The sequence below is a fragment of the Balaenoptera physalus genome (genome assembly GCF_965194825.1).
Source record: "Balaenoptera physalus genome assembly, chromosome: 12".
NCBI lineage: Eukaryota > Metazoa > Chordata > Mammalia > Artiodactyla > Balaenopteridae > Balaenoptera > Balaenoptera physalus.
In genome coordinates this window covers 26,364,978-26,380,379 of record NC_138897.1, presented here as the reverse complement: position 1 = coordinate 26,380,379, position 15,402 = coordinate 26,364,978, and the positions used below count along the sequence as shown (strand labels likewise).

The following is a 15,402-nucleotide window of genomic DNA, read 5'->3' as shown; positions in this document are numbered from 1 at the left end:
GAAAACGCAGTTCAAAGACCAATTTTACTCAGAGAGTCTGTGCTCCAGGTTCTGAGTAGCGTTGACGCCATTCAATGACAGCAATATATTTTCTTACCTCCTTCAAGGCCTAGCATTCTGTTTGGGAAAGAGGATCAGGTGAACAAGGAAGAGAAGTCCAACTCCAGTGCCAAGGAATAAAAGGAGGAAGGCCGAGATGGTAGCAAGGCCAGCCAGAGGCTGTTCTGTAATCCAAGCCAGGGAACTGGCAGGACTGCTGTGTTAAAATGGTCAGCAACCCTTCGACTCTCCCTTGCTCACACACAACAGGCTGTACCTGCATATGTAAACACACACATACACACACACACACACACACACACACCCCTCACACTCGGAGTCATAGATACCCAAAATCTTATGATCAAGCAGAGCCTCACAAAATGCAGGGGACCACTGACGATCTGAGTTCTGGCCTCGCCACCACACAACCACCCACTGTCACCTGCAGTGACAATGCAAAAGGGAATCAACCTGAACCAGGGAATTGAGTAAGTGTGGCTTTCTTTTACTTAAAACGCTGTCCCTCACATTATTAAATAAGGGTCAAAGATTTGTGTTTTTTATAAAGGCATCTTCAACATTTTTATAAATTTGTGACACCCAATTGTCAACCTCTTAAGCCACGAATGTCTACAGATAGTCTTGTGGCTGTAACCTCTCACAGAAGTGCAACTCTCAATATCATTTAATCAAGTCAATTAATACTGTTTAATAAATAGGCCAGAAAATTAGCTGAGAGTTTTTCTCGGCGGGATGCAGCGTGCGACCAAAGTTATGGAAGATTGTCCCTTGAATCACTAAGGCAAACCTTGTTGAGTGTCATTTTACATAAAGCAATCACATTAAAAAAGTTATAAATAGAAAAAAATTCCAAAGTTCTCCCACAGACAGGGAAACTGAAATGTCCCCCCCCCAAGAAAAAAGGGAAACAAAACAAAACACAACCATCCCTACCTCCACGACCCATTTGCTTCGAGTTCTTGATCATACAGTACTCGACATCTTTGGATATTTTACAATGTACAACTCCAAACTGCAGCCAAGAGAAAACAAAAAGAACTAACCAGTCGTCTGAAAAATTGAGTTTATGAGAAGTCATTACTTTTACAAAATAAAAACAAAAGCCCCAACACCACTGGTTTCTAATTTGTTTGTTTTTCCTCGTTTTCCCTTAAAGTTTGGGTCAGCCCCACTCCCTTGGCTGAGGCGGGGACACAGGCATGTTGGCTGGTGGGTCCCAGAAGCGAGGGTCAGAAATGGAGACAGGAGTGTGAGAAGCGGCTGCCCAGCAGATGACGTCTGAGGACAAGAGGGTGTCAGCAACAGTTCCCTCTGGCTGAAAGGGCAGCTGGTGGTGTGTGGAGTCACGGGTCTCTTCGCGGGGGAGCTGGGAGAGTGACAGAGTCTGTGGTCTTCTCTGGCCTTTTTGTTTGTGTTTGCTCAGGAAGAAGCCAAGGCAATAGGAAGAGCTGAAGTCTCTGTGTCCACAGCTCCTGGATTGGGGACACCAGCCCTGGGCCATCTGCACAGAAGAACTCTCCTCCCTTCTCTGGGCTACTGAGAAACAAAAGCAAACTCAGCAAGAAAAGGGAGGGAAGGGCAGGAGATGGGAGAGAAGATCAGGAAGGCACTGGGCCAGCAGAGCTGTCTTCCTTCTCAGGACCGGCTACATACCAGAGAGCCAGGGAGCATGCGTGGACAGCCCTCACTCAGAGCCCTCCAAGCCCATATTGGAGCCAAGCCTCTGACTTCCCACACCGGACAGCTGGCTTCCTCCCTGGGGGACCACGGAGGGGTTGAGGGTGTTCAAACACAACAATGCCAAAGTCCTGAGAAGCCCACAGCTGAAAAGCAAACATACACCTGGGTAACTGAGCATTTTGTCTGTTTCCGAGAATCAGGTGGAGAGGGGCAGCTGCCAGGTGTTAAGAGGAGGCCCCCATTCCTTCTGTGTTGGCCCTCAGAGTCCTGAAAGACTCCTAATGGCATTGGAGGGACCACGCAGAGGTGGGGACAATGCGAGATGGTAGCCCCCGGATGCGCACAGTGGCCTGCCCAGAGGGCAGAGTAGGATTTAGAGTTCCCCAAAGCTGCCTGGGGGCTGTGGACAAGCTCACCCCAGCCCTCTTCCTCTGTTACCCTGTCTAGTTTGGCCACATTTCTCACCTGTGCCAACGTAGAGGTGGACGTGATAAAACTAAGTCCCGTAAAACAGTGTCACCAGGGACGTTAAGACTGCAAAGCTCCTGCTCTCTCAAAGCTTCTCTCTGGAGGGATGGGCATGTGTGAGTGTGTCGGTGGGTGGATGGGAGGGGGAAACAAAATTACCAGCCCCCTTTCACAGCAGGGTGAAACTGGGGTACAGAGGGCTGACTTGTCCGCGGTCACAGGACAGGGAGGGAAAAATGGGCCCGGACTCCAGGAACCCCCCTCCTGACGCTGGGAGGCCTCCCTGCCAATAGGGCACTTACCCTATTGGGTAAATGACCCATCGGAACAGTGTCAGCAGGGACTCTGCCTTAGAGTGGTGGGGCTCAGGATGTGACCCTACCTTCATCCCTGCTCCATCCGGTCTGCCTCTGGCCAAGCCACCTCCCTCCGTCTAGCCCCACACAGCTCCAAAGTGCTCCCGGACACCTGGCCTGGGGCCTCCTCTTTGGCATGGGCCCCTGTGAGTTTCTGTGTGAGAGCAGAGAGACAGCTGGAGAGAGGCCAGGCCTTTTGGGAGGAGATGCCCATCTCAGACACCAGCAAAGGGGAGGCAGCTGCCTCAGGAGGCCCAGAAAATACCACTGCGGCTGCTATTTTTTTCCTTTTTCCTTTTGAAATAAAAAGTTCAAACCCATTGGTTGGGGCAAGTGGGCCTGGGAGGGGACAGGGAAGCAGGACCGGGGTTGATGAGGACCAGCCTAGTTGTTGGCTTCAGACATGGAGGCCACGTGGTTGAGGCCGGCGAGCCCGGGGAGGCCGGCCAGGCCCGCGGCCCACGGGTCGGGCAGCGGAAAGTAGGGACGCGCGGCGGCCACGTTCTCGGCCAGCGCGAAGGCCAAGAGGCCCCCCGCGTTCCGCTCGGCCTCGAGCTGCGCGCGCCCGAACAGCTTCATCTGCGTCTCCTCGAACTGCCGCTCCAGCTCCTGCAGGCTCAGCGCGCCCTTGGGCGCCGCCAGGAAGTGCTTGGCGGGGCTGGGGCCCGGGAGGCACACGGCGGCCCCGCCCAGGTGGCCGCCCACGTCACCCAGCGCGGGGGGCATCACGAAGGCCGCCTTCTCCGGGGCCGGGCCGCCGGGCCCAAAGAGCAGGCTGGCGGCCCTCCAGGCGGTGGGCTTGCGGCCGCGCCGGGGCCGGGCCATGCGGCAGCTCTGGCGCTTGATGTGGCGGTGCAGGTGGTCGGAGCGCGTGAAGCTCTTGTAGCAGAACTCGCACTGGTAGGGCCGCACGCCCGTGTGGATGCGCATGTGGTTCTTGAGGTCGTAGTTGTGCACGAACTTGGCGTTGCAGTGGATGCACAGGTAGGGCCGCTCCCCCGTGTGCTTCCTCATGTGGATCTTCAGCTTGTCCTGCCTGCAAGGCAGAGCCAGAGTCAGTCCCTGCCCAGAACCCCAGGCGCCGCTGCTCACTCTCTGCTCCCCTTCCTCCAGAACCCGCTCAGGCTCCCGACTGCTGTGGTGTCAACCCTCAGGAATGGGACCCCCGCTAGAATTCACCTTCAACTACTGCGCCACCCGAGACGGGTGTGGCTCCTCCCCTGGATTAGAGAGTGGATCAGGAGCTGGGTCCAGAGAGGCTGCTGTCATTCCAGAACACCTGTTACGCATAAGCTCAGAAGAATGAAGTGCCCGCTCTGTCAGGGCCTGTCTCATAGACTGGAAAATAGACTTGCTGGGGACATAGGCCCCGAAAGTCAGCAATCTTTCACTAGCCCTCCAATGGGGCAGCCACTTCTCATACTGGATTGCACCTTCAGCTCCACTCTCTCCAGGCAACAGGGTCTTTCCTCGAGGTTCACCCTGGTGCCATCCCGGCCCCTGGGCTGTTGAGACCTGTCAGTCCTCAGCGCTAATCTGGGAGGCTACAGGGATGAGGCACACCTTGTGCAAGTCTCCTGCACTGCGGTTTCTTAGCCCCAGCTCTCGGCTCTCCTCTTTGTCTGCAGACAATTCCAGGGTTTACAAAAGAGCCAGGTGCAACAAGAATGCAGCCTAAGCTAGGGCAGAGCTTTTCAGGGTTTAAGCAGTATTATTCAGAGGTAAGATATGACGTGGGGCTGCGGCTCCCATCAGCGGGTGTGGGAGCCTCTGCTCCAGCGGCAAACCCACTGGTAACGTGATGGGTGACCTTAGGTGAGTTACTTAACCTCTCTGCACAGAGCCGAACCTAGCACGAGACGTCAGTTCCTGTTGTCCAGAGCTGATGGAGAGAAATTTGGGTTTGTGCTGAGCTAGATTCAACACACCTCCTGGTGGTCTTGAAAGGAAAACGGACATCTCAAGGCTGTTTTCGTAAAGACTGAATGCTGCATAAACCAGCGAAAGGAGCCTTTCAGCCACGCAGAAGTGGAGGCAGGTGAGCTTCGAGAACTCTCAGGATCCTTCTGCAGCCTTCCTTGATCAGGCCCGGCAGGCCAGGAAGCTGTGTCCAGCCTCCCACCTCCTCCCTGCAGGTGTGGCTTGGGTGGAGCATCTGCCTGTAATTTTTGGCTCGGCTTTGAGGTTGGAGCAGATGTGGAGCCCAGGCATCCGCCCTAAAATGGCCAGATTTAAACCACACTCAACATAACCCCAGGACAGCAGGAGCGGGTCCTGGTCTCCTGGTGTCCCCTGGCCACTAGAGGTCTCACTGGCTCTCATTTTCTGGCTAGTTCCCCAGGGGCGGGGCAGGAGAGAAAAGGGCATTCAAGAGTACACCGGCAGGGACCAGGGGAGAAGGACCAAAAGCACAGATCCGTTTCTCCCACCTGTGCTCTCTGAAAGGCTGGAGGGCACCTGGGGGGTGGGGGTGGAGAGTGGGGCGGGCAGGGAGGAGGAAGGGAGAGTTGGTATCCTTCACACACCAGGCACCGCCATCCCCGTCCCTGCCCTTACCACAACCCACCTGCTGCCCCCAGGCTGCACAGTAAGTACCCCGCTGTGACATCTCATGTGCCCTTCTGCCACCAGCATGCTGCTCTTATGGTCTTTGTAACCCACATTTCACCCAGGTGATTGGATTTGTGAGCATCCTGGCTAGTGGATCTCAAAGTTGATGCGCCATTATCAGGGTTTGATGAAACACAGAGTGCTGGGCCCCCCTCCCAGACTGCCTGAGTCAGTAGGTCTGCGGGGGACAGAGCAGAGAGTTTGCGTTTTGAATATGTCGCCGGATGCTGCTGCTGCTGCTGGTCTGAGAACCACTGGCCTGGGTTAATCCTTCAGTTGGCTGGTGGGCAAACTGAGGCCCAGGGAGGGTTAGGGTTAGGACCAGGGAGGTGAAGTCCCTAAGGTCACCGGGAGGGTAATGGCAGAGCTGGGGCTAGAACAGCCTAGGCCTCTCTCCTCAGCACCGCACTGTGACCTGTGTAAAAATGTAGGGGTGGGGTGCAGAGTGCTATTTGTAGCCCTAGAGCGATGCCATGCCGTCCTGGGGAATACGTCTCGGGACTCCACACGTTCGCTCAGGCTCTGATGAGACACTGATTCTAGGTGGTTGGCTAGGCTCACTCACTGGCTGAGGGACTCATCCTCACCAGGGCCTAGTGGAGGGTCAGCTGAGAGTCACCAGTGGGGCTTTAAATACATCATCTCCTTCAATCCTCACTACAACCTTATAAGGGAGATTTTTTAAAAAAAATTACTATTACATATATTTAATAGTATTGACACCCTCAAATAATGGACAATGCAAATGATAAATCTTCAAATGTCAAGGGCCTCTTTAAATATGCACTGCTTCTCCTGAGCTTTTTGTTAGGGCATCTAAAGTAAATCACACTTCAGAGGCGACTGGCCCAAGTGTGGGAGACGTGCTGAGAAGGTGACTATAACTTCCTCTCATTGAGCACCTGCTGTGGGCAGGCAAGTACACCATTTCAATGACCCTGGTAAGTCATTATTCACAGGCAAGGAACGGTGCAGGAAAGAGACCCCCATTAGGGGTGTGGGAGCCCCTGCTCCAGCTTCAGACCCCCCACTAACTTGCTGGGTGACCTTTAGGCAAGTTATTTAACCTCTCCATGCAGAGTTGAACCTAGGGCTAGACATCAGTTCCTATTGACGAGGAATCTGGGTTTGCGTGAGCTCGATTCAACACACCTGGATTAATTTCCTCACTTGGACTGAGGAATCGCTGGGGGCTCAGAGAAGTCAAACAGCTTTCCCAAAAGTACCAGCCGGTGAGGGGCAGAGGGGCATGGAGGGCTATCTTGGCATGGTTTCTTTGCAAGCTCTTCTGAGGATTTTCATACTGAGTGTTCCCAGCCTGAAGCCTGTAGGGGCTGCCTCAGAAAGTGCAGCCTGAACAATCACACCAGGGCATCTGCAGCCAGCCTTCCGTCTCTGGGGTCAGAAGACTGGGCCAAGCTGTGGGAGCAGCTCAGCCTGGGCAGGAGCCACTGTCCCCAGTGGAGACTTTTTACGGGAGCAGGGGTGGGGAGGAGGGTGGGCAAACCTCATAAGTTAGTCCTGGAAAAAATTTAGAGAGCATTTAGTTTACTGAGAGCGCGTCTGAATCAGTGGGCCCAGTAACCTCCATCGCTAGCAGTATGCTTCCCAGGACCTTGAAAATACTGATCAAACCCAGCCCATTCCCAGGGAGGGAATGGCTTTCTTAAGGTCGCACAGCCTCCTTATTTCTGTAATGACCTTTCCAGGTAGATGTAATGCGCATGTGCATTGGCAGAGCTGGGCCCGGGCTCGGCACACTCTAAGAACCGGACCAGGTCCTTTGCTGCCCTGGGCCTCAGTTTCCTGACCTCTAAAATGGGAGGCTGTGCTGCACCATTTTGACCTTTGGTGTTCTGAGAGTGTTTGCATCTGGGTAATGGGCTAATACTGAGTCTCTTTCTGGCTGGCTGGCTTCGTCTATTACCGCTCTGCTACCCTTGCTCCTTTACGCATCTGATCTGCTGGCAGAGGCATCATGAGTGAGTTGGAATGTTCCAGTCTGACTCTCAGCAGCTGAGCTCTTGGTCACTTTCCTTCAGGACTGGGGGTCCGGTGGGCCCCCTTAAAATCTTCCAAGCCCCCTAACCCTGTCCAAAGGCCTATGTGCTAACTCACCCCTTAGCATGGCTTTGGAGTCTCTTTACAAGCTCACGCCTTCCAGTTATAAAGGGATGAGATCTGGGGGCCCTTGGTGACTATAGTGAACAATACTGTATTATATATTTGAAAGTTACTAAGAGAGTAGATCTTAAGTGTTCTCACCACACACACAAAAAAGGTAACTAAGTGAGGTGATGGGTGTGTTGACTAATGTGATTGTGGTAATCGTTTCACAATATATGCGCATATCAAATCATCACCGTTGTACACCTTAAACTTATACAGTGTTATATGTCAAATATATCTCAATAAAGCTGGAAAAAATAACCACCCCGTATCCTTTGCCAGCCCCCATCCCTCCACACAGTACCGCACCCACACACCACATGGACATACTGTTCCCCTAGCAGGCCGTGCTCTGGTCAGCTCTGCATCTTTGGATCTTTGTTGGCATGAGCTGGACCACCAGCCCCCCTGGCTCAGAGCCTGCCATATTATGGGATGGATGCTGGTAAGCCCTGGCTCCTTCCCCTTCTGCGCGTATCCTGTGTTTGATGCCATGCTCCATCCCTTAGGTTCCCACCAGATGTCCAAGCGTAGATGCCAGCGTGTGTGCTCTTTCCTTCCCAGCCATGAGCCCTCCTCTTCCCTGCACCCACATCCTTCATCTCTGAGTTTACCCTTGCAAACTGCCCTGCCTGAAATGTCTACCACTCCCAATCCCCCGATCCTTCAATGGTCAAACTCAAATGCAGTCTTTCATAGTCCCTTCTCTGTCCACCCAGGTCTCATCCTTTGCCCTGACCTTCCAGAGCACTTGAACACTGCAGCCCGAGGCAGGTCGCTTGAGGGGCAGGGAGGGAGCAACAGAGAACGGTCTGTCAGCATCATTCTCTCCTGCCCCCTAAAGGCCCCACACGTCTGAGCATTGCCCTCCCAGCAAGTCCCGAGCTCTGGTGGCCCAGCCTCCCTGTCTGCGCTCTGTGGCCCCAATTCAACCACACAGGTGCTCCTGGCAGATGGGAACACCTGTTCAGAGGCTGTCTTTGCTGCCTTTATTTCCCATGCATGCTATTCCCAGGGCAGGGCCGTCACGTGTGCTGTTTCCCTTAGCTGCCCCTCATGCCTGCGGAGCCACCGCCCTGTCCCTGGCTCCTGTGGCCCTGTCTTGTCAGGCGCCTAGACAGCAAGATGATGCAGGAAGCAGCAAATTCACGGACAATGAGCACTGGCTCCGGCAGCTGCAAAAAAGGAACCCAGGCTCAGGGACGTTCCTGTCAGTACTAATCGTGAGCTCGGGTCAGGACCTAACTGTGCAGGCGGTTGGTTATAAGGGCTTCAGTAAAGCCCGTGAAATTGGCCCTTCCATCATTCTCGTGAGGAAGAGGAGGCAAAGAGAGGTGCTGTAATCTGTCCAGAGCTTTCCTGATCTTGGGCAATATATGGGGTCACAAATCTGGGCGTGAACTTAGGGAGCACCTGCTCCAACCCCCTCGTGTTACACATGGGGAAACCGAGGCCCAGAGAGGGGAGGAGACTTGGCCAAAGTCACACAGCTAGTTAGAGGCAGATGCAAGCCCTCAGGCTGGGGTTCCTGATCACCACTGCAGTGCCCTTTCCAAGGGGCTGCAGTCCCCAGGAGACACTGCGCCTTGTGTCCCCACGTGCCGGCCCTGCTCTCTCCGCACACGTTCAGCATGTGGCCCGGATGGTACTGGAACCTGCTCGGATAAGAACCCATCAGATGCTTTGGAGTTCTGCCCGGTGCTCATCACTGTACAGTGGGTGGTCATGGCCACGACCTGCTGGTGCGGGGCCGCTTCTCAGAACTCCCCAGTCCAAATCTGACGTGCTCCTCCCTCGCCCTGTCCCCTTGTCTGCCATCTCATCCCTTTACTCTGCACCTGGGACCCATGCCAGGTCACATGCATGCAAGCCTTGATTGGCATCCCCCCCTTCCAGCTCGGAGAGCTCATCGTCGAGAAAGATGAGCTAGTCCTGGTGATCTCACTCCCCTGAGTGAAAGGAAAGGGCCCCGGGTCCTGGGCCTCGGTGGAGGCTCCCAAGTGAGGATAACGCTTTCCCAACACCATCCACCCAGACTTCTTGGTAAGCTGATGGTCTGAGACAAATCATCTTCCTGCTGCCACTGCTAATGACATTACATTATCTTAATAAGGTCCCCAGAGCTGCCAGGAGCGGGAGAACTAAGAAAAAATTACAGGGGGAAAAAAAAAAAGCATTAGCTGCCAGGCTCCTGGCCTTGTTTGGAGAGAGAGCTGTCTGGTGCTATGGAGCAATCAGCATTTGGCTTGCACTGGGGGGCAGGGGTTGGGGGCTAAAAGTTGCAGCCTTTATGGGATGTCGGTAGGGGATTCAATGGAGACTGGGGAAATCGTGGCTCATCAGAGATTGATTTCTTGGGGTACAGAGCTTGGGTTGCCCATCCTTCTCCTCCATGGGACCACTGTCGTCTCAGGAGCTGGTCTCTTCTCAAGTGTGGCAGTTTCTTGACTTCACTACGTGTCCGCCAGACCTGACTGGAGCACCTGTGAGAGCCAGGCTGCGGATGGGATGCAGGGGGCCCAGGAGGGAAGATTGCCCAAGCATGCCTGTACTCAAGGACCCATGTGGCAGGACAGGAGCAATTAAGAGCCTTCTGAGGCCTTCACAGGCCCAGGCCAGGCCTAGTTGGTGGTGATGACAGGGATTGGGGCAACGAGGAAGGGGGAGGGCCCTGCGAGGTGGGTGGGCAGGGAAAAGCCCCACCAAGGGCAGCAGCGTCCCTCTGCACGCAGAGAGGATGAATGCCTTCTTGTCCTCCCTGGCCCACGTGCTCCCCGTTCTTCAAGGCCCATCCTAGGGGCCACCTCTGGCCCACTAACCCTGTAGTCCTGACCTTTGGCCCAGGCTTCCAGACTTTCTGGGAATAGAAGTAAAGGACTCCTGACGAGGAGGGTCTGGGGGAATCTTGGTCCAGGCTGCCTCTGCCCTAAGTCCTGGAACTGTTTCTCTCTCCCAAGTCAGAGCCACAGGACCAGTTTCATCAGGAGCTGTCTCTGCAGCCAGCACAGGCTGCAGCCGCCCTCAGGAAGAAAATGGTGACCTTGGACCAGGCTGGGGGAGTAGACACATAGACTCAGGCACAGACAGAGGAACTTGGAGTCCAGGTGATCATGGGATGGCCAGAGCTAGGAGGGGACAGCATGGGGCCAGAGATACACAGTCTGGTTGAAGCCTTTGAGGCCTTTCCTGGGGCTCCAGGGGTGTCTCAGAGCTGGAAAAATCAGTGGCGGGACAACCGTGGGACTGGCTGAAATCTAGAGCCGGCTCGGAGGTGAGATTCCCGACACCCAGGAATAGACACATGATGGTGGGGCTGCAGTCCCTTCTTGGAGACCCACAGAATGAGAGCAGCAAGTGGGGCCTCAGGGGCAGAAGGGGCTCTGTTGGAAGGACACCCAAGGCCCCTCCGCCATGTTGTGCTGCTGAAGTCATGAGGAATGATGTTCCCACGGGGTGTGGACATGCTGGGAGCTGGCATCGGAGGCCATAACTCAGAGCCTGGGCCACCTTGCAGCGGGAGGGTGGGTCGCTCCAACGTCCCCCAGGAGGGAGGGGAAGTGGGATCAACATCAAGAAGAGAGGAGAGGAGGCCTGGCCAGAGAGCAGAAGCTCAGCTATAATTAAGCAAAGACTCGGGCTCCAGAAAGGAAAATAGTGTCCACGAGGAGGACGTGAGGGCAGCAGGTCCGGGGTCCCTCAGCCTCGCAGAGGGTCCAGTCCCAGGTAGTGGCTTTGCATTGCAAGGGAGTCTGGGAATTCCGAGTCAAAGAGGCAGCAGCTGCTGCTCTAAGTGGCCGCTGAAGAGCCTCCAGCTGAGGACGGGGGGCACTGTCACGGATGGTGGCTGCAGGAAGTCAGCCACGAAGGGGGTCCCCGTGGAAAGGCTGCGAGGGGACTTGGCTATATAGAGAGTTACAGGCCACCCGGACCTGGACAGGCCAGGGTTGAGGCTCTTTGAAGGCTGAAAAGAATCCTGCAGGCAGCTCCGGGGAGGCGACAGGAGGGAAGCAAGGAACCAGCGATTCCGAAGAATGTGATGGGGAGGGGTGTCAAGGGGTGTCCATCACGGGCACCCACAGCCCACAGTGAGAAATAAAGTCCCTAGGGGAGGAGGCCAAGAAACTCTCCTCCAACCTCTCCCCACTCCGGGTATCTCTGCTCCTGGGAGGGGGACCCCGGAGCCTTTCTGATCTTTCTCAGAAGGGCCAGTGCCCAGTGGGAACAGAGTGAGGGGAGATGTGGATGGAGGCGGGAATGCAGCTGCGTCAGCTGGAGACAGGCCTGGGGGCCCAGATGGCTGTCGTTCTGCTGAGCGGGACTAGACCGCAGGGAGGGCAGGGCCGGGGGCTGGACGGCTGGTGGAACCGCCGCACAGCTGATGTGGCCTGGAGGGGTGGTGAGCCGGCAGGCACAGAGGCCACCCTGAGTGATCTGCAGGAATGTGCTGGGCGGGAGGGTTCTGGAATGCGACCCTCCTATACAACACAGCATTGAGGCCCAAACCAGGAGGCCCACGCAGAGGATGTGCTGGTGTCAAGAGGGTGAGAAGTCTGTCCTGACTGACCGAGTTTAAAACTCTCCCCAGGGAAGGCAGGGGCACAGACCGGCATGGCCCTCACAGAAAGCGGAGTGTGGGAAAGGCCCAGAGGGAAGTGAGGAACGGAAGGGAGATGGGGGCTTGGTGGGGGGCAGGGCAGGCTCGCCCTGAGGTATCCTGAGATGCAGCACATCCCCTTGAAGCCACAGACCAGGGTCTCCCCTGGAGGGAGGGGTGTCTCCAAGTGTCAGCCATCTGCACAGGGGACAAGCAAAGGAGGTGGAGCCCAGATGGCAGGACTCAGGGGCTGGCTTTTCTGGATCAGGCCTGTGAAAAGTGTCCACGTCTTGAAGTCATTCCCAGGGGGCTGCGGAGAGGCACTGGCTCCAGATGCATGAACTGTGCTTGAATTTGGACAGGGCTCTGGTTTATCTTCCATTATCCCTGTGCTTTTGTCAAGGCTTTACAGGTGTTCTGTGGATCTAAGGTGAATTCAGGAGAAGAGGAGGGTGGGAGGTGGAGGTGACATAAGAGTGGCAGGGCCATCAGTGGGGGGGACCCGAGAGGGGGTGAATCTCCGGGACTTTGGGGCCAGCTGCTCTGCAGCGATAAGAGAAGCAAGCACCTGAGGTCACCACTGCTAGGTGGAAGGGGAGACAGCTGGGGTATGGGGGGCCCTGCCCCTCTGCACCTGGAAATTCTCCCTTCACTGTCAGCTCGGAGCAGCTGGGAGATTCTGCTGGGGTTTCATTCACAGAAGCAGCTGTGAGGGGACCCAAGGCCACCTTGGAAACAATCAGCGTTGTCCTTCGAAGCGGTCACTGGAAGAGCCTGCAGAGCCGTTTTCACAACTGTCAGCTGAACATATTCCTGTACCCTCTCTGGCAACCTCAAATAGAGTTTTCAAGCCGCCAAAGAGAGTGAGTCTCGTTACTTAGCAGAACTCATCTTGTTTTTCCCCCAAAAGCACTGCCCCTGATTTGATAATCAACCTGATGCAAAACACTGCACTCTATCCTCAAAAACCAAAGCTTTGGGCCCACTGGGGCAAATCAAAAGAGTGAGCCCCCAGCAATTCCCAAAGATGAACTGCTAGGGGGATATGGGGTGACAGCAGCACCACTGGAGTAAGTGTGGGTTTCTCAAGGCAGGTTCTCTGATGGGGACGGTGGCAATGTGGGGAAAGGACCTGGTCTAGGAAGTCACAGTCCCAGGGTGAGTAACCACATCCGACACGCTGAAATGACCAAGCCCTGATGCAGGGCACTCACCAGAACCTTCTGCAATGTGGACATGGCTGGGAAGGTCAGCCTCACATCAGTGACCACAATCGGCACCAATAGACCACATCTCCCCCAAATGAGGCCCATCAAAACCTTGCACTGGACAAATCGGACCCCACATCATCCCACCAATCAGTTCTGACCACAAAATTTGCTGTGCAGAGAAGGTACACAACACACGCGTGCTGAATGGGATGGAGTCCGGGAAAGATGAAAGGCTTATCATGTATTGATTTCAAAGTTCAACTTTTATAACCGCATAAAGTTAACCCTCTTCCCAACATGGACAGTCAAGGGGGAGAACGTAAAAGGAGGCCCACCCCTTAGGTCTGACCCAAAATAGGACTGAAAGGGCCTACAGGGGTCTCACTGGGATTCAAGTCCCAGCTCTGCCATTTCCCAGCTGGGCTTACGAGTGGCTGACTAGCCACTGGGAGATGGATCACCTATCTGTGGACAAAGGCCATGGCCCTCCCTGACTTCCAGGACATGGCAGGGGCGGTAGTATATGTAATCCATTCAAGACAGGCCCTGGCATGCTGTCCGGGCTCCAAATAAAATAAAGGAGGGGCTGCACTCCATTGGGGAGCTTCAGACCGGCTTTCCTGGATCTACAGCGGGTGCTGAGATCCTCCCTCCCCACTTCTGCCTTAACCAGGACAGCTCCGCTCTTATCTCTTTGGCATCTTGGCCTTCTACCTAATAGCGTATATAAGGAAATATCTGAAAATCACTGCACCAGCTAATGCCTAGCACCTGTTCTGGCGATGAGCTTGCTGTGCATCTAGGGTCCAGCTGGACCTCCCCTGACCTGGGTCTCTCTCCATCCCCGTGGCCCCCGGCCCTCCCCGCCCTGCCCCTCACACCCACAGGCCTCCGTTCGCACCTGGTGAAGCGGACCTCGCAGATGTTGCACATGTACGGCTTCTCCCCGGTGTGGGTCCTCATGTGCCGTGGCAGCTTCCCGGCCCCCATGATGACTTTGTGGCAGATGGGGCACTGCTGAGAGGCCTTGGGCTTCAGCTTGCGCTCCTCCACCAGCGGCCAGGGCGGGAAGAGGCCCCCTAGGTGGGTGGCGCTCAGGAAGTTGAGATAGGCACCGTAGTCATTCTCTGCCTTGATGGGGCCCAGCGGCCCCCCGAGAAGGTCCGGGAACATGTCCTTGAAGAAGTCGCTGGGGAAGGGCGGCGGTGGAGGTGGCGGAAGCTCCTCTTTCTCCTCCTCCTTGATCTTGCGGTTCTTGATGACCAGGTCTAGGGGCCCACTGTCCATGGGCTGCTCGGGCAGCTGGGCGAAGGCACCGAAGTCCCCTGACCAGAGGTGTGGAAAGAAGTCCGGGGCGAATGGAGATAAGGAGGGTCTCCTGTCGGGGATGTTGGCTTTGGGGTACAGGTTCTCCCTCAGCAGAGATTCAATGGAGAAGTCCCGGATCACGCCCAGGTGGCCAGGGCTGCCGGCCCGGAAGGAATCCGGGAAGTCCCTGGGTGTGTCTGAGTAGGCTTTCTCTGAGAGGTGGTCCGTCTTGGAAGGGCTTTGGTGGCAGTTGATGTCCTGGGGGTCAGGCAAGTTTTCTTGATCAGCAAAATCCTCCGTGTCATCGTCCTCCTCCTCCTCCTCTTCCTCCTCCTCCTCTTCGTCCTCCTCATCATCGTCATCTTCGTCATCATCGTCGTCCTCTTTGTCATCCTCCTCCCCCCCGTTCCCCCCGGGCTCCATGATCTCCAGGCACACGTTCACGATGCACTGGATCTCCAGCATCCTGGCGGCGTTGAGGATGTGCTTGACGTTGGAGGCCGTGATGGTGAGCGTGGAGGTGTAGGCGAACTCCAGGATGGCGGCCAGCGCCTCAGGCTGGACAAAGTCGATCTCGTAGACGTAGGGCTGGCTGGCTAAGGTGCCGGCTGTGAAGAGCTTCTTGAAGTACTTGCTGCAGGCGGCCAGGACGGAGCGGTGGGTGCGGTACTCCTGCTCCTGCACCACCAGGAGCACGTCGCAGAGCAGCCCGTCATGCCGCTGCTCGTTCAGGCTGCACAGGACCTCGCTGCTGTGGTTGGGGAAGGGAATGCCGATCAGCTCGTCAATGCCATTGGCCATGTTCTCAGCCAGAGCCCTGTGGGGACACACACAGGGAGAGACCGGGTTAGAGGACATGGCCCCAGGAGGGGATGCCAGCTCTGGGACCCTGACCCGGGGAGGTCAGGCCGGTGCGTGTGCTTGCCCACCCCACCCCTGCCTT

General features: G+C 55.7%; 1 protein-coding gene across 14 annotated transcripts in view; it reads right to left on the bottom strand.

The window, feature by feature from the left end:
* Positions 1 to 2,521: 2,521 nt before the first annotated feature.
* ZBTB7C (zinc finger and BTB domain containing 7C) overlaps positions 2,522 to 15,402 on the bottom strand; it is a 376,759-nt gene continuing 363,878 nt past the window's right edge. For 13 of the 14 annotated variants that reach the window (XM_082416549.1, XM_082416553.1, XM_082416544.1 and 10 more), the window contains 2 exons: positions 14,053 to 15,276; positions 2,522 to 3,603 (listed from right to left, as the gene is read on the bottom strand). In XM_082416549.1, coding sequence (XP_082272675.1) covers positions 2,952 to 3,603; positions 14,053 to 15,276 — 1,876 coding nt within the window. In that variant the 3' untranslated portion in view covers positions 2,522 to 2,951. The remainder of the gene's footprint in view (positions 3,604 to 14,052; positions 15,277 to 15,402) is intronic. The other variant, XM_082416551.1, reaches the window with a different exon arrangement.